A 19,042-nucleotide genomic window follows, 5' to 3' on the forward strand; every position below is an offset into this window, starting at 1 on the left:
TGCAACCTCACCAGTGCTGAATACACTGGGACAATCAGTTCCCTAGTCTTGCTGGCCACGCTATTCTAGGTGCACATCAGGATGCTGCTAGACTTTTTTAATCTCTATTAGCTCTCCACTTCCACAGTGTCTGAGCACTTTGCTGTAATATGTGTTGCCAGAGAAGGAGAAACTGGATGAGTTGGGAGAGCTGGAGGGATCTGCCTGCAGCAGAGAAATGGATGGGACCTTGCTGTCCCGCAGCCTGTACTTGTGCCTCAGCTGCCGATTCCTGGGCATGCTTCTGCGACTGGAGAAGCCAAATGGAAAGTGAAACTTCTCTGCTGCTTCATTTTAGCCAGTGGTGCCAATTATTAACTGTACCATGCATAACTGGCAAGGTGGGGGATGCCAGGGCAGCCCCTGTGAGGAGTGGCTGGAGCTACCCCATGCCGGACACAGCCAATTCCAGCCGGCTTCAATGGCCCCACCACAGGCTGAGCCCCTCAGCTACAGGTGGGCGCCTCGGGGAAATCCTGGCTAAGAAAGGGCAGAAAAAGCTGAGATAAGGGAGCAGTGAGGCCAGTGCTGCAGGTGGCACCATGACTGAGCTGGTAGTGTCCTGAAGGGACTGCAGCCCATGGAGGAGGCGGTTGAGGAGGAAGGTGAGAGTGAGGAGGAAAGGATGGCAGGAAAAAATCGCCCCTGCACTGCCTTCGCCTCACCTGCGGGACCGGCATCAACCCAGCTGGTTGCTGTCTGTCGGGCGCTGGCAGGAAGATTTACCTTTCTAGTTAGATGTACAGGCCTGTACATGTGTTTTTTAAATGCTCTTCCGCTTCAGTTTAGGAAAATGCTTGGAAATACATGGCCGTGTTTGGTCTTTGTATGTCTGTGTCTTTTCTTCAGACTGGCTGAAGTAAAAACTGCAAAACAGTCGAATTAATTAGCTGTATAAGTTGCTTGTTAAATAATGCCAAATGAAGCCAGAATTAAGATTCCTGTTAACATTAGTTGTTTCTTCTTTCAACAGTGAATATGTTTAAGGATTGACAGAAATTCCCTTTTTGTATGTATATGCATAATTAAACTGCAAGTGCACATTGCTTTTCTACTAGACACCAATTCCTCTTGGGTGTAAATTTGCTGATTCAAGGGAAAGGCTGCTAAGTCAGGTTAAGGTTAGGCTATTTTATTTTTACAAAGTGCTTCTTTAGTATCAATATCATACACCGATTTTTTTTTCCCATCCTTAACCTGTCCCATCGTTTTCTGCAGCAGAAATTAAAACCAATGTTATGCTACATACTGTTTTCTCATTAGCAATACAAGTATAGGAAGTATTTCCATTTTTGTCTTTCTGTTTCAGATTTCTTCTCTCTTTTCAGTGCCGTCTACTACTACCAACTATGCAGACTGAGTTCTTGAAAAGGGTGTGCAGAATTACTTTGTAAGCCAAACCCAGATATTTTCAATTGTTCAGGCTCTTCCAGGTTTAAAAATAAGTGGTTAGACTTGTTACGTGACACCATTCATATATGTTTAATTTAGTTGTCATTTGCCAAGACTATCAACATGCCAGGTATTCAGTGAAAGATTCAACTTTTAATTTGTTATTTACTTTGAGAGAAGCAGCAGTGGTGAAATGAAATCCTCACTCTTCCTACCTCATCTCTTTGGACCTAATCCTGTGGTCAAGGACATCTGTGATAAAGCATAGCTTGCTTTTAACAGCAGCATGGTCAGGAAAATTGGAACAAGGTTGATGCATTAATAAGTCTTTGGATATTGACAGGCAAATGGAACTGCTTGCAAATAGTGTTTTGGCTGATCTCTGTATGTGTGTGTGTGAAAACAGGTGTTTGATTCACTTGGGGTAGTTGTTCTGTGTTGCTGCCTCTGTCAGGCTTATGTCAGGAGGCATCTGCTTCCAGGCTTTCATTTGCTGCCTCGTTAAATAGACCAAGAATACATTATGTTTGGTAGCAGGAACACAGCTTTTGACGCTCGCAGGCCAGATAAAAGCTTTGGTGTGTTCTTTTATTGTGTTTATGGACCTAGCAGACCAACTGCTCTGTCAAAAACATCTCATGCTCCTGTGAGGATTTGACATTGACAGTATAGTCAACAAATGACTCCACGGTGCATAAATGCCTTCAGTGTCTCTTTCCATAGCTCCGAACGTGGGCGGTGATGACACACTGATGGTTAGGGATCTCTCATGCAGTTTCCTGAGCATATACCTCCCTTGCTGGCTGATCCTATTCCCTGGTGCTGTGAGGTGGAATATAGCCTGCTGAAAGGTCTGGGGTGACTGAAATCTGGGTTGGAAGCATCCTTGCTTTGCCAGCAGCACTCGGTGACATCCTCCCATAGAGCAGCAAGGAGTGATCAAACAGCTTTGCCTCTGCCTGTGTCAGTAGATGTCTCTAATAATTCTTTATGGACAGAACTGTAGAGGAGTATCGTATCAGAACTTGCATAGAAAATATAGCGATGCTGCACAGAAGTAGCTGAATATAAATAAGGAATGCAATTTATATAGTATTTAGTCCTACTTCTCGTCTATCACCCCTGACAGAAAGAATGGCATGTAGCCTGGTAGCATTCTGTCTATGTCCAATACATATGTATGGTATTGTTTGGGTAAGGGGAAAGCAGCATTTATGTGCTCTATGTCCTGTGAAGGTGAGAAGATGCCTATGCTCTGTCAGTTACAGTATGCAGCAGCCCTGAGTGTGGTATGCTTTTTCCCTGAAAGGGGAGTGCAAGAAAACATTACACCCTTCCTGCACTGGTGTGAGCAGCCCATACTCATTTAGCAGCATTTATCCTGAACGGCAGGGGCTGGGTGAGCTTGCCGGAGTAAATCAGATGGCATCACTGTCATTTCTTTGGGATTACAATTAGACTTTGAACACAAGGTTCAGTGGTGGGTGGTGGCCTGTGGGAAGAAGCTTGGTGGTACTAGTGCCTGTATTCCTGCCGATTCTTCTGCCTGCTCTGGTTTTGGTTACACCCTGCTTTTCCATTGGGTTCAGCGTTCATTCAGCAGCTCAGAGGGATGAATGGTCCATGGAGCTAAGGCTGGTGTCTGCTTACCTTCCTGCTCCAGGACTGGGTGGTAATGATTCATTGTAGGCAGATGCATGTCGGATTAGGCACACGTACTCTGGCATACCTGAGTTAACTGGGTAGCCTGCAGAGGAGGTTTTGGTTTTTGTTGCTGGTAAGAAACAAAAAAAACCCAAATTTAGGTTTGAGTAAAGAAAGGTACCAATGCTTTTGTTCAGTTCTTTCAACGTATGAACCACACAGCAGTACTGTTTTGGGATATGTCATGGGCCTGTGGTAGCCCACTGTGTGTAGGACTTTTACATGGTCTCCTGTAGTAAGATGAAGAGGGCTGCCAGAATCTTGAACTAGAGCTCTCGTAATGACATGGATTTTAACTAACCCCCTGACCTCTTGAGTAGTCTACCTTTTGAAGGTAGAATTTTTTGGGGAAAAATACGTTTTATTTATATAAACCAGTAATTGGTTTTGCTGCAATTTGTACTATAAAAGGGGGTGCGAGAGGAGAAAAACCTTTTATATATACCTTTGCTTTGGCCTTTATTTCAAATGTGACAATCAAACATTATAAACAAGATCTTACACTGGAGGTTGTTACTTTTGCTTCAGGAAGTGGGGAAAAATATGCTTTTTTTTTGGTTTTGTTTAGTTCTAAAATAAAAGGCAGCATTTTTTCTGGAGGATCTGTCAGCTCTATATTTTTTGTTGACTTTCAGCAACTTGAAATGCTCTGTTTAAATCTATCGGCTCCCTTTTTGCTATCTGTGCTTCTGTATTCGATGTAGAAAACCCACGACTCAGCTAGGGAAGTGAGACCCTTTCACTTTTGTTTTGGTAGATTTCACTCGTGTTTCTCCTGCGTTGCTGCTTTGCTTGGGTGCAGTTTGTGTTGGGCTCAGTAGGAGTGTGTGAAAGAACCTTGCTTTGTAATCTGCATCCAGGATTTTCCTGGCCAGGAAAGCCTGATAAATATCGGAGAGGATGCTAGATCTGCTATCGGTGAAGTGTCCTCGTCTCTCTTTGGGAAAAATGGTGCCAGCACGTATGTCAAGTGAGCAACTGTTAGGCCCTGGCTCAGGGACTGCTCTCTGTATGCTGGTAATTTCACCAATTATCACTATGCCACCGACCTTCCTATTTCAGGGGAGGTGACCAAAGATGTTGTGGTGTGGCAGTTCCGACTGTATCTTGTGTCCTCAGGTTTCCTTGACCTCTCTGACCGATTTTAGAATCGGAAATGGCACAGGGTGGTAATATATGAAGATAGGCTTCCTTGTTTTTTCAATGTTTGGGGTTTTTTTTAATCTCAGTTTTTTGTTTGTTTGTTTGTTTAATATATTAGTTATATTTGATACTTAAAGTTTTCAATGAGATACAGTAAGAACATAAGAGAGCTGTGCCTTTGCAGATCTAAAAGGCAGCTGGTTGGATATCTAGGGTAGTATCACGCAGTTGCTCTCAGCATTCCAGTGCTTCTCTAGGTGCCATGCTGCTGGTGATCAGCTTTGTCCTGGTGCTTGAAAATTGTGTTCAACACAGAGATGAAAGTGAGCTCTGTTGAGGTTCTGCCAGGCTGAAAACTTGGCTTTCTGCAAGGTCAGTGGCAAATCTCGCATTGACTTCACTGAGTCCAGGATTTCTTTGTTTTGATTTTTATTGTTAAACCCTTCCGAACTCTTCTGTTTTCATTCAGGGTTCCCAGGTGGCTGCTTTCAGATGGGACAGGCACCCTTGTTTCAGTAAAGCCTGCCAACAGGTTGTGTAGCCATATAATTCCAGAGTTTAAACATGATTTTCTTATAAGATGAAGTGTATTTGATGATGTTCTTTGCCTGTATTTTCTTGTTTGGTTTTTTTTTTGTTGTTTTTCAGCCATTGGTTTGATTTCAGTTTAATTGACAGAAGGAAAGATAAGCCTGATATAAAAACTTTTTATAAGTCTCTGGAAAGTTGGTGGCTGATAGAGAGGCCTTGTAACCACCTCATTTGGGTGATAGCTGCAGGATAAGGTCCAGAGTTGAAGACAGTCATTAAGTGCTCCAGAATTGAGAAAAGCTTCAGTGAGACTTCTAACCTTTTTTGATATCAAAATCAGTCCCGACAAGGAAGCTGAAGGAAATCAGATGGCATTAATACTGCTCTTTTTTTCCCTTTTTTTTTGATGAGAAGGTTGAAATCTTTTGGTTAAAAGACTAGCTCTAAATTATAAAGTGTTTTGGTGCTTGCATTTGAGGTATGTGAGCCTTTTGCCATTTCTAGTGTAAGTATGGCAGTTCACGTTATAAGGTAGTCTAGTATACTCTGTTTCTTGTGTGGGTTTTGGAGGCTCGGCTCAGTTTGCAGCCAGCTCAGGCGTGTTTACACAATCTTGCTGCCCCTGCTGTGATACCCCATCAATACTTACAGAGCAGCCTCAAGCATGTTTGCACTGGGTTATCTCTGAGTAGCATTTAAACCTCCCAGGTAGTAGATACCTTCTCTCTCATGGTAATGTTTTCTCATTTATTAACAGGTAGCACCATTCCCATGGCTTCTAGTCTGCTGGTGGGGATGATGCAAGGTCTTTGTTGTACTCTGTAAAGTCCGAAGTGGCCCAGGCTCTTGCCCTGTGCCAGTGCCACACAGCAATAAAACACCCAGAATAATCATTCCTGATTTGAATGTGTGTGATAAAGAGGGAGGGTATTTGGCTGCTTCCTCTCCCATTTGATACTGTCTGGGTGTGTTGACATGCCTGATTTATCAAGATTTTCTTCATAGTGTGTTCTAGTTTGCATTGCATGGGGCTGTTAAGTGCTCAGTTGGTACCACATTCTTTTTTGTTTGGCAAGATTTAAAATCAGTTAAGTACCACGTGTGCCTACAGGATACATTAAACAGAATTTAAAATGGAAACTAACTAAACAAATGTTTTTTGCTGCCATTTAAAAATCTTTAAAACATTTCTGTTCTTACTTGATAAATCAAGATCAAACTTCAGAGTCCTGCTAATCAGCTGTTTGGTGTTTCAAGTGTTTTTATCTGTGTTAACGTGCAGCTTTCATTTTCATCAGACTTTCTGTTTTTATGTTAATGTAGGCCTCTTAACTCCAGTGTAGAGCTGGAGTAGGGTTTATAACTTTACAATTAAGTTTATGGTTTGTTTTTAATAAATCAAAATACTCAAATTTAAACTACCAAGTACTTGATTCCTGTGGCCTTTAGAAAGAAGAGAATATCTTAGAAGTGAAAGCAAAATACATGTGGTTCTCATAAGAAATTTTATTAAGTGAATCAGCATCAGAAAGATACACAGAAAATCAGCTGAATCAGTGGGATTTCCTGATAAAGCACCGGTGGCATCCCATAAATATAGGGGTCTGACAATAGTTTAGAATTGTGTTGCAGTTGGGTATTTTTTTATCTCATTGACATATTCCCTTCATTAACCTTTTTAATATGCTGATGTATGTGATTTCTTACTTTGTGATGGAGTATTAATTAAAACCAAATTAATGCTAATTAAGGAGATGATTAAGAGAGTAAGGAATGTCCTGGCATCTCTGCTATTTCTCTGGAAGTGAATGTAGACTGTATCTCACAAATTACATCATTAGATCATTTAGGGGATTTTTTCCCTACCTCTAAAGAGAAGCTTGTTACCCCCGTAGCTCTGGTGTGGGCTTCTTGTGTGACACATAGTTTTCTACAGATTCAGAATTTACAGAATAGCTGTAGATGAAAAAAGAGGGTAGATTCGTGCGTTTGATGTTGTAGAACTGGCAATCCAAAGTAAGTATGTTATGTCTCCTTGTTTATCATTGGATCTGGACTTATGAACACATAGGAACAGTGGGCATTGGACTTGGATGCAACCTTCCCCTCCCCACCCGAAGAAATTTGATGTGAGGTCAGCCATGACAGGATCATGAGCGCTTCTCCAAGGGCAAGTAAACTTGAGAGGAAGCCCAGGAAGCACAAAGGCCTTCCCCCTTTTAGGAGAGCTCAGTGCTGCTGGAAAATAAAAGGCTTCAGTAGGCCTGGGTGCCCTGCTCTGTGTGTCCTGGCATGCAGCCTGGAAAGACATAGAGTTAGTTGCTAGTGATTAATTTAAATTCCACCTAGAAACATAATTTCTAGTATTTTGGGAAGCCCTTTGGGATCTAAGGGGTGCTCTGGAACTGAGCCAAGATGCCTCTTTACTCTGGTCCACACCCTTCAACTTTTTGTCTGTGCCCTCCTCCTTGGTACTTTAGGGTGTGTAGGTTTTCTGAAGTAGTTGTGATCTTGCATCATGGAGGTAGATGGAATAACATAGATTTAACTCTGGAAATTCTCCTTCAAGTACCACTGCCTGCCTGTTTTTGTGGGATCGGTTGTGTAAGGTGAATAGGTGAAATGAACTTGATTAGCATACTCCTAGAGCATTCTCGTTAAATGAGGAATGGTGATCTGTCAGCTCACAGTTACATGTGTTAATGTTTGTGATAGGTGTACTTATTTAAGGAAGTAATCATTCTAAACACAATTCTGCCCTATCTGCACATCAGGTGGACACTGTTTTAAGGCTGTTCCTAGTTGAAACAGGTATTGGTGGGAATATTAATTTATAGTAATGTCAGCGTTTTTCTACTGAAGTACCCACTAGCTTGTAAGTATATTATAAAACCAGAAATTAGCACAGTGAATCGCATCAGAATTTTGCTAGTTATGTATGTTGCTTTTCTCTGCTTATTTCAAGATGATTCCATCTTTGTGTCCCTTGTAAATAGACAATAAAGAAAGCACTTTACTACAGTAGGGTCCTTATCTACAGAGTCTTCAAGCCTCTAGAGTAGGGGTGTCAAACTCATTTTATACAGTCCTAAAATTACATTCGGTCCTTTGAAGGCAACCGCGAGGCTGATGTGGGCCCCGGTGAAAATGTGTTTGACACCCCTGCTCTAGAGAATGTTTCTCAGTAGGTGGTAGTGAGTTTAAAAAGTCTGAGCACAAAAATTGAGCACAGTCTGGGATACATTTGTTCAGTAATACAGTGTAAATGCACCTTGAAGTTGCATCTTAATGGGCAGTGCAAGTTGCCACAAGAGAGGTTATAAATCAGTGGTATTAAGCAGTAAACTGTTATATTTCTTTATTTAAATAGCCTTATTCAAAGTGATTGTTGGTAAGAGATTAAGACTATACAGCACCTATAACTTCAGGGGATGTACCATACACTGCGAGTATTTCTGAGCTAGCCTCAGCCTAGCGTAATCAGACCTTTAGTCACTGACTCCTCTACAACTTGTATTCTTATTGATTTCATGGTTTGCTGTTAATAAATAGGAAGACTAATGCAATTATTGGGTGTTAATAAAACCTGTTCCAACTAATAACTTACCTTCCCAGACCTAAGAGTGTTACTAGAGAGCTCAGCATGGAGTGGTGGCACCAGGCACATGGGTGAGATCTACAGCATCCTCACAAAAGCACAGCTGACGCGTAGCAGAGTGAGTGCATCTGAAGGATGCCTGTTTGGCCCCAATACGCAGAGGATGCAATGCCAGCAGTGATTCCAGCCTACTTAGAAATATGCTTGACTTTGTTTTCATGCCCATGTTGTTCCACAGGTGAGCATGGTTACTGAGAATCCAGTTAGCCAACAAGAACCTGACTATAACTTCATGAATAATGCTGAGAAATCTCACTATTTGGCTCACCAGTTGTCTTTTTCACAGTTTAGCCATAGGATTTGCCATCTGCAGAGAACTCAAGTGTGCAGCAGCTGTCTGCATGGTTTTAGCCTCCTGTATGCTGAACTGAGCATCCTTAAAACAGCTCAGTGGAGATTTGAGAGCACTGAGAACAGAACAGAGTGCCCTGGCAGCAGGGCTTGGGCACTGTACAGTGCAAGCAGCAATATTCTGGGTGTTTCTCTATGTATGGGATGTTAGCATAGATTTTTTTTTTTTTTTTGGCCAGTAACTAGTGCCATTGTGCTTAAGCATCAGTAACATAAAAGTAGCGTCAATCTCTTTTCCTATTTAATCATACTCTGCAAAGTAGCCTGATTTAATCACAGGTGGAGGAACTCGATAACATTTCAGATGAGCATGTGCAATGTGATGTTTACCTTAGAGTGTTATTATAATTATTATTATCATAATCATAATTATTTTTGCTCAGAATGGAATGCGACTGATAGCTTGGTACTTGATAAATGGAGAAAAAACAATGTGAGTGTGTAGATAATGGAGGAAGAAGTTCAAAAATACTGGTGGGAATAGGATAGGATGGCTGGTTACTGAAGGCTTTGCACTAATGCGTTGCTGGTTCCTTTGCAAGTCAATGTAAGAGCCATTGCTTGGCAATCTTGATTTTGGTCATTGTGAAACTGGCAGGTAGTTCTAGCTCAGATGCTGGTGGCTAAACATACTTACGTCCTAGAATGTAATTGTCTATTGCTTTTATCTGTGTTTTGGTTCATCTGAGTCTTCTCCTCTGGCAGATGTCATTGTGAGAAGAGCAAGGTTTCATCATCCCTACCCAGTGTACTAATTTTCTACTTTTGCTTTTCTAGACCGAATATTTTTGAAGGGAAGGCTTGTTACCCAGCCTCTGGTATGAATTGTTAGTGGGGTTTTATTTTGATCATATCTCCTGAACTAGAGTTAAAACTATTGGTGTATATCTGACTCAGAGAAGCGATAGTACTGCAGTTTAGAATGCAGGAAATTAACGTTCCAGTATAGAGCAACTCATCTGTGCTTTCTTGCCTTTAAGCACGATAGACTTCTATTTTTCTTTATCACCTGTTTCAGCAGATGAGGCAAATAATTACATAATGTTAGCTGCTCTCCTGTTTCATTCCTCTTTACTGATGCACAGCCTGATGGAGCTGCACGTGATGGCACTGGCTGGTAGTGTGGTCTTTGCCACACACTGAATGTGTGGGTGGTATCTCAAAAGTCCTGTGATACAGCTATTAGGCCAGACCTTGCAGTGCTTACTCAGGCTGTGTTTTCATTAACTGTAGCGGGCGTCTACCCAAATCCTGGGATTTGGCTGCTTTTTAAAAGATTTCCTCTAAGGCTTGTGTTTTTTGTTTTGGGAACTGATACAGGTAGATCTATTAGGCTCCCTAGTGTGACTGTGTTTAGCAGATGTAAAGCATTTGTAGGCTGCAGTGTTGTTCCTTGATCGGTTGAAACCCATCCCACATACAGCCCCATCTTTGCTTGCACTCTCAAGTGAGGGCTCTCTAAAGTAGCAGTGGGGTGAACTGGACTACAGGAGATTGGGTTGGCGAGCTTGTGGCTTCTTCTGGCCCTAAAAAATGACTGTCACAAAACTGATACGTGAACTGCTTTTTCCTGAAGTTACGCCGGGGGATGTTTAGATTGGATATTAGGAAAAAATTCTTCATGTAAAGGGTTGTCAGGCATTGGACCAGGCTGCCCAGGAAACTGGTGGAGTCACCATCCCTGGAGGTGCTTAAGAGGCGTTTAGACGAGGTTCTTAGGGACGTGATTTACTGCTAGAGTCAAGTTATGGTTGGACTTGATGATCCTGAGGGTCTCTTCTGACCAAAATGATTCTATGATGCTATGAACTGGATCTTGAGGGAATGCTTCAGTGACTGGAAGGAGTATTAGGCTTTTATTGGAAGAAAACATACTCTCAAACGAAAGTGTGGGTGATATATAAAAAAAACTGTATTTGAGGATACATATATAAAAACCCTGTATTTGAGGATACCAGCCATAGGCTAACAAATCATTTGGCATTCTCACCAGAGGATGAGCTCTCAGTAGTTCAGCTGCGTAGCATCAGTGCAGGACTCTGAGCCCTGGCCAGGTGCAGCTGTTTTTCTCTTGTTCGGCAGCTGTGCGATGCTTCACAACCAACAGAGCAGCCAGGTCTCTGCCATGGGTTGGGACATCTCAGCCTCTCCTGAAATGGGTCAGCTCTGGGGGTATGTCCCTGGTAGCAGTTATTATAACAATGAGATAATTCACTCGTACATTTGAGACTGGGAAACTGCGGCACAGCACTTTTAAATGATCGATTGGTTAAATTTGTGAAAGGTTTAAAATTAGAGATACGTCATTAGGAACTACTTCCATTAGACTGTATCAGCTCGCCTTGACTTTTGTTTATTTTCCTTTAATTTCACCCTTGGGCAAGCATGGTCATGCACTTCCATCTCTGCTTCCTCTTCTACAAATGCTCTCTTTCAGTTTGCTTCTAGTCTTCATTTTTTTTTCCCCTGGCATTTCAGCTTTATTTTTAAAATACATAAAGCTGTAGGGTTTCTCATCAGTAGAATCAAATGGAAGATCAAAAATACAATTAAATAACTTTAATTTCTTTGCCAAAAACAAATTATTTTTTCTTGTCTATTTTGGGTGACTTTATCATGCCCGCAAGGGAATAATTTTCATCATGTCTGTCAGTCTGATCTTGCCTTAGAAACTGAATGATATTTTAAAAGTAATACGATATTCAAACAAAAATTTGGAAAAAGTGTAAAATAATTATGTACTCTAACACCTAGGAAATTTAGAGTAAAGTCTGTTTAAAAAAAAAAAAAAAAAAGAAAATCTTATTTAAAAAAATAAAGTCACTTCAGGAACCCTAATTGTTTCCTGAACCATAACAATATGGGAGTAATCCAGTTCATTAGATCTTAGTGTCTGCTGAAGATTTCAGGTGTTTAGAAAGTGTAAAATTTTTGTAAATTATGAATGTTACAAAATGCTATAAAATAACACTGGGAAAAAAAAGTGATTGTAATAGTAGTATTTTAGACCTGCAATTTACTTACTCTTTGAGACATTTAATGGCATAAGTTACCTGTATTGCACATACTTGTAATGAATCCGTGTATTTTGCCTGTGATAGACTAGGTAAACTTGAGAATGTTCTTGGATATCTTTCACCTACCTCCCCCTCCCTGCTCCCCCCCAAATAAAGAGCAGCCCAAAAGCTCAGTGTAATTGGTTAGTCTAAGTGTTGCAGATGGCAAGGTGGAATGGAGATCTAGTTTATGATGTAGGGTTCTCTGGCTGAACTCCTTCCTCTTCAGCAGCTGTGGACACGATCACACTCTCCTGGTTTCTGTTCTCCGTCCTTGTGTGATTTGTTTACTTTTGTTTTCCATTTTCAACATTCTTGAGGTGGCTTTATGTTGGTGCCAGTATGTTTGTATTTCCTTTACGTTTGTGTTGCTTTGTAATTTTTCTGAACTGCCGTGTCCAGAAGCTGAAAGGATTTTACTTACAAAGAGGGAACTTGGCATACTGTTAATTCTGATGTGGTGGGTGTCTTTTTCCCAGCCTGTAGTTTGGGTTTTCTTGCTTTGCTATTAAACGACGAAGAGTGAAAAAATAAGTGTTCTCTAAAGGATGTCTGTTTCACAGGCTAGATCACTATGCAGGAGTGACTTTTACCATGCTGTCTTTGTCTTGATGGTTCGGACTCTGAGCTGTACCTCAGGGCTAGGTTTCTAGCTTTGCTGTCTAAATTGGCAGAGGGAGAGTGAGTATAGGCACTCCTCAGCTTTTTCTTTTCTCTCAAACAGCAATGTGCATAGATTTCTGCTCAAAAGACTGCAGGAGTGCAATCACCTGAAAGCAGAGAAAGTTTACTGCGCTGTTTCCTGTTTTCCACCCAAGTGACACTTTGTCCTGTGCTCATCACAGAGCACTCTCAGGTTAATTTGTTCCTCCTAATTATGAGATGGGGTGTACACGAATGTCACGGGGGAACCCTCTGCAGCTGTTCAGCCTTGTGCATTGACAAGATTGCAAACTGACTTGACTGTTTTGGAGGTCCAGTGCTAGTTATTCACTGTATCAGAAATGAATGTTGCCCATATTTCTGCTGTGTTGAGGGTTGGTTGTGGTTTTGTTGTTGTTTTTTTTCCTTCATCTGTTTGTTTGGGTTTTTTTTGGGGGGGTGTGTGTGTTTGTCTTGTTTGGTTGCTCATTTTTTTTAATTTTTAAATGCATGGCTAGAAAGAGAATTGGCAGAGAAAGGACTGGATTCTACAAGCCGGTGTAGTATGGAGTTCTTGTCAAACTCCTGCTGACATCTATGGGATGAATTCTGCCCTTGTACCTGTTAAGTTGCCTTTGCCTTACAGGGCAGAGAGGATTCCAGATTCCAGTATGGTGGAAATTTGTAGGATGACTTCATTATTCCCCCTCTGCCTCCACCTTTTTTTTGTGTGCCTGTGTGTTAAACCTTATCTGAAGAAAGACAATCTCTGCATAGCATTGCCATGAGGGTGGAAGTCCCAGGACCACTTCTACTTGAGATAGAGATCATGTCTTTTCAGCATGGAATTGTAAAGTCCAGGCTGCCTCCTATTGCTTGGTGGTTATATATTAATAAAGTGTAGGTCCAAAGGGCTTGTGTTAACTTTGTCTTGAAGTTCTTAATCTGGTGAAGCTTTTCTTCATTTCTGTTACATTTCTTCTATGTGCTGTACTACAGAAACACTGCTCGTGTTGGTCAGTTTGCTTTTTGTTTTTCCTTTCCCGTTTTGAGAAGCCTGATGCTGTTCCTGAGGACAGCGCTGGTAGGTTATTCATGTATTCTGCGTAATTATTTAATCGCTGTATGCATTGTTTCAGCTTACAGTAAAGTGAGATGAACTATTTTGAACCTTGGTAAAAGGCATTGTAATTTGTGTATTAGAATCGGGGATTTGTTTTGACTCTGTCTCCTTATCAAGGGCTGGACTGAAGCATTTGTGTAATAATGAGTGAATCACAGGTTTGAAGTGTTCCCGCTTGCAACTTCATCCACAGACTGATAGCAGGTGGGGGAGCCTAACAAGTACCTCATTACTGAGCACACTGAAAGATGTTTGTGGGGAAAAAAATGCTGTTAAGCTAAATTTAGTTTGAATTTAGCTCACACTGAAGAATACTATACAACTTTTTAATAGTATGTTGTGTTTATAGTGTGGTAAGTACCCATGCTTAAAACAAGCTGTGAAGTGACACACTTTCTCTGTGCATTATTTTAGTGGAGGAACAAAATGGCTTTTATTATGGAGTGCTTTCATCTTGTCCTTTACAACCGTTGTGGCTCTGACAGAGAAAGCTGAATTCCTTTTCTGACTTGGGTTGAACAGCATTAACAGGCTTCTCGGCACCTTCTGGCTGCAGTTGCTGGGGCCCGTCAGAAAGCAGCTGCTCCTGCAGGCTCAAGGTAGAGCTTGAGCTGTGGGTTTCAGTCCGCGGTTCACCGAGTTACTTTCTGCTACTGAGATGTTTCAGAAAGTTAGCTAGGAAATGCAGATCTGTGTCACGGATCACTCTGGAAATGTAAGCTTAAAAGGGGTCTACTTCCACTGAAATAGTTTGAGATCTGTCATTTGGAAAATGTTGAAAACCAGGCATTTAAAGCAGTGGCAGTGTTTCAAGAGAATATGTAGTCAGTACTGTGGAAAAGTTCGTATGAGGTCACCTGAACTGTTGCTAGGTTAGCGAGACTGTAGTGAGAATGTTTTCCCTTTTGCTTTCTCCAATGTTTCTGAAGGAAACAGACCTGCACTGTCCTTTCTGCACAAAAGAAAAGGAGAGATTGTAGTGTCTAAAAGGCCCTGACTGTGTAATGCCAAAAAAGAATATGCGTTGTTACATATTTTATGGAGGTAAAGTGGACATCACTAGTCGATGTATAGCTGATGCTTTTGATGGCATGATATCTGATTTCCTAATACTGTGCTCCCCACCCCAGCCTCAAGCAGTGTTTTACAAGGTCTGTAACTGCAGAATTGGGTGTAAAGGGTACTTAAAAAGTGGCCAAATAAAAATCACACTCCCGTTTCACAGCTATAAATTGGTATTAAGGTGTCTGGCCTTGTTTGTCTGTTCCTTCAGAAACCCAGATCCAGCTTATGGTATTGCTAGGGAAAAAACACCCATTTATTACAGCATATTCCAGATTTACTTCCAGCTCCTTCATCAGCTTCAAAACTTAGTCGTTCTTCACTTCTGTCCTGCAGTTTCAAGTCTGTTCAGTTTCAACTGGTTTCAGTTTTGTGCTTATTTTATTAGCATTGCTTTGTTTTCTCTCTGTTCACTGTGAGATTGGGGATTTGCAAATCCAGGTAAATCTTAGTTTAAAAAAAAACTAGTTCTGTCAGGCTCAAGACACTTACCTGCTTCTTTCCTTCCCACTGCCTTTGGTACTTTGTCAGGAGCACTGTGTTGGAATTGTCCCCAACATTATAGGACAAGCTTTAAAACCAAAAAGGAAAAGCTTCTATTAAGAAACAAGCTGATGTGAATCTCTGTAGCTACTTATATTGATGCAGTTGATGTTATGGAGGGCAAGAATTACATAATTTGTAAATTGATCCGAAGTCCTTCAATGTTGCACCACATGATTATAAAGCAAGGTTGGCATGATCTGGATTTATTAAAAACTCCCATATCTCTCACCACCTGCTTACACATAACAACTGTAGCCAAACATAAAGGGATCTGAGCAGAAGATTAATCGCAGTTTCCTTGTTTTTCTTTTATAAACAGTGAAATAAATTAAGAGTTTGGTTCACAGACATATAGAAAGCCAAGGTAGTTAAGACAAACAATAAAGCCTTGAACTTATCATCACCTCCATGGGGAGGAGCGTAGGAGCTGCAAGTTAGTGACTGATGACTGTATGACTCATGGGGTGTATGTAGGATAAAAATCAAATGTTTAGAGAAAATTTCCCATGGAAGAAAAATTGCTGTATACTAGTAAATACAGCAGTAGCTCTCACTGCATTTTTGTAGAGAATGCCATTTGTTATGCACACAGGAAATGAAAGGAAGTCCTGCTGAGTTCTCACTGAAATGTGCATTTTCAGGGCAATGTAATGATTTTTTTCAGGTTGAGACACATTATAGAAATTGTTGGTCAAATGCAAATATTGATTAAAAAGTGTAGAGCATTTGGATTGTTTCTGAACTCTTTTTTCTCTGCTAGGAGCTTACATTGGTAATCCAAACTGTATATTTCGTCTTTTCATTTGTGAGAATACGGTTTGTCTCTAATTAAAGAAGAATTTGGTTTGGTATTAATCCTGTTCAGTTTTTAAATATTTTGTTCTTTTTCCCCTGAATGCAGTTTTGCCCCTGGCTGAACGAACCACTGAGCTTTGCAGGCTTTTACGGGTTAGAGTGCTTTTTCTGTGCTCTTCTTTTCTGGACCTCTGTTTATGTTGTTTGCAGGGTGAAAATGATGTGCGGAATCATAATCTCTTCCTCAACCCTAAAAACAGGCAGATTAAAAAATGCAGGCAGTAAGCCTGGGTAATAATTTCTCTGCAAATATTTTACTGCTTTTTACATCTGTTACACTAAAATCTGACTTAAGCTAAGCATAAATCTAGTCAGAAGAGGTCACTGGGTTATTAATCATCAGAATTAATCCTTTTAGACGTGTGCTTGGTATGAGGCCAACTATTCAGAAGTCGAACAGTGCACATATGTTACTTATCTGTCTGGCAGTTTGCCAGTGAAGTAAACTTTGAGTTTGTGGTGGTTTCATATCTCTGTAAAGTACACTGCTTGTTTGATGCACGCTGATGCAGATTTTCTGTATGTCGGCTATGGAGCATAACCTGCTACTGAAGAATGAGTCTTTTTCAGGGTGCTTTCAAAGAGCTATAGTCTCATAGTGTTGCATGGTAAGAAGTGATATCATTCATGGTTGACCTTTGCATGGTGCTTCCCTATGAAGTTCGATGAGCCAAATTTAATACTAGTTACTCAGAGCAGAGGAAGAGGCAATATTTCAAGTAGAATAATACCGTGGAACCCAAATATAGCTCAATGAAACCTCAGCCTGCCTCCACTCCTGCTGTTAGGACTTGGAGGAAACATTCATTTCTGTAAATATGACTCTTTTCTTGAGTCAGGTCTGGACTGGACCCATCATTTCCGTTTCTCTCTTCTTAGGAGCCTGCTTCATACTTGACAGAATAATGATTATTTCACTTCCTAATCATGAAACTGATTCATCCCCTGGGGCACGGAAAGCAAACAGTAGGAGTTCATCATTAAAAGAATAGCATATTTTGAGAGAGGAGGTAAAAATAAAATGCAGCTCCACTGAAAAGTTTCATGATAAAGAAAAATTACTTGCATTAGGGGAATGTTTTAAAACAATCTGAGATTATGGCTGAAAGAACATGATTTCTTGTTAACAGGTTTATACTTTGCTTATGAGAAATTATTGATTTTCTTCTTGTTTTTATTTCTCAAGGAGAAGAATGAAAGCTCGCGCTCCTCCTCCACCAAATCAGCCTTCTGCAGCAAGTAGAATTCACAGTGAGCACAAGTCACCTGCAGAGACAGCTGTAATTTCTGATCAGAACCTTGTGAGCATGAAAGAGAACATGATAAACAGATCGGTGGACTTCACAGTCATTTTACCCAGTGGGTTGGAGCAGAATTGCACAGTACAAGGAAGGTAAGGCTTTGATTAGCTCCCACTTTCTGGAGCCCTCTGTTCCCAGTGGGGTGCTTGCTGATATTAATGTCTCCCTTTCTGAGCTGATGCAGTTCCTCTGCTGTGCTTCTTGCTGTATTTTAGTGAGCTGTTGTGCTAGAGAGTCCCAAGAGCCATGTGTAAAGGACCCTCTCTGCTGGGGCAAGAAGGATTTAGCAGCTATTATGTCACTCTTTTCCCTATGGGTCACCCTCAGTATGTGTATGGAACCATCTCTTCCATGTAGTGCCACTGAGCTAATCTCAGATTGTATCTGCTCTCATAATACACAGGGGTTTTGGTGCAAGGGAAGTAGGTGCTGCTGGCAAACAACAATCCTGATAGTATGCCTGTCTGGAGTCAAGCTGAGAAGCAAGCTCAGAAGATGAATGATTCATCACATTTGCTGCTAAAAGGCTACTACCTGGTGGCCATTACTGAAACCTGATGGGTCAGATCCTCTGACTGGAGTGCAGCGATCAGTGGCTACAGGCTGTTAAGAGGGGAACACACAAGGAAGGGAGGGTGGAGGGGTTGCCCTCTACATCAAGAGATGGATAGAGTGTGAAGAGCTGTCGCTGAATAGCCATGAGCCAGTTGAAAGCTCATGGGTAAGAATCAGAGACCAAGGCAACAACCTTGTGATTGATGTCTACTACAGGCTGCCCAGTCAGGGCGAGACTATTGATGAAGCCTTCTTACTCCAGCTGCAGGAGGCATCTCCGTCACAGGCTCTTGTCCTGCTGGGGGACTTCAGCCACCCCAACATATGCTGGAAAAGTAGCACAGTGAGATGTAAGCAATCCAGGAGACTCCTGGAGTGCACTGAGGGTAACTTCCTCAGACAGGTAATAGACAGCCCTACCAGGGGAAAAGTGATACTGGATATGATGGTCACCAGTGCAAGGGAGCTAATTGGTGACATCTAATGTAGACAGCCTGGACTGCAATGATCACATGCTCGTGGAGTTTGCAGTCCTGAGAGATGTGGGACAGACAAAGAATAAAGTCAGGACCCTGAATTTTAGGAAAGCCGACTTCCAGCTCTTCAAGGAGTTCATCAACGGGACTCCCTGGGAAACTGCCCTCAGGGACAAGGGAACAGAGCAAAGCTGGTAGATCTTTAAGGATGCTTTCCATCAAGCACAAGAGCCGTCAATCCCCAGGTGTAAGAAATCAGGTAAGGAAGGCAAGAGATGGGCTGCTAGTCAAACTGAAGGTCAAGAAGGAAATGCACAGGCAGTGGAAGCAGGGACAGGTGTCCTGGGAAGAGCACAGGGACACTGCCCGGTTGTGCGGAGACGGAGTCAGGAAGGTCAAAGTGCAGCTGGAGCTGAACTTTGCAAGGGATATGAAGAATAACAAGAAGGGTTTCTACAGGTATGTAAACCAGAAAAGGAAGGTCAAAGGAAGCATAATCCCCCTGATGAGCAAGACTGGTAAACTGGTGACAAGGAGAAGGCTGAAGTTCTCAACAACTTCTTTGCCTCAATCTTTGCTGGCAAGCTCTCTTCCCACACCTCTTGAGT

General features: G+C 41.5%; 1 protein-coding gene across 18 annotated transcripts in view; it reads left to right on the forward strand.

Annotated features, from left to right (window-relative positions):
• Positions 1–19,042, forward strand: part of COBL (cordon-bleu WH2 repeat protein) — a 175,255-nt gene that overhangs the window by 37,113 nt on the left and 119,100 nt on the right. For 17 of the 18 annotated variants that reach the window (XM_071804413.1, XM_071804407.1, XM_071804412.1 and 14 more), the window contains one exon: positions 17,289–17,495. In XM_071804413.1, coding sequence (XP_071660514.1) covers positions 17,296–17,495 — 200 coding nt within the window. In that variant the 5' untranslated portion in view covers positions 17,289–17,295. Of the gene's footprint in view, positions 1–13,488; positions 13,601–17,288; positions 17,496–19,042 lie in introns of those variants that run through there. The other variant, XM_071804411.1, reaches the window with a different exon arrangement.

This window comes from Patagioenas fasciata, chromosome 2 (genome assembly GCF_037038585.1).
Source record: "Patagioenas fasciata isolate bPatFas1 chromosome 2, bPatFas1.hap1, whole genome shotgun sequence".
In the NCBI taxonomy this organism is placed as follows: Eukaryota; Metazoa; Chordata; class Aves; order Columbiformes; family Columbidae; genus Patagioenas; species Patagioenas fasciata.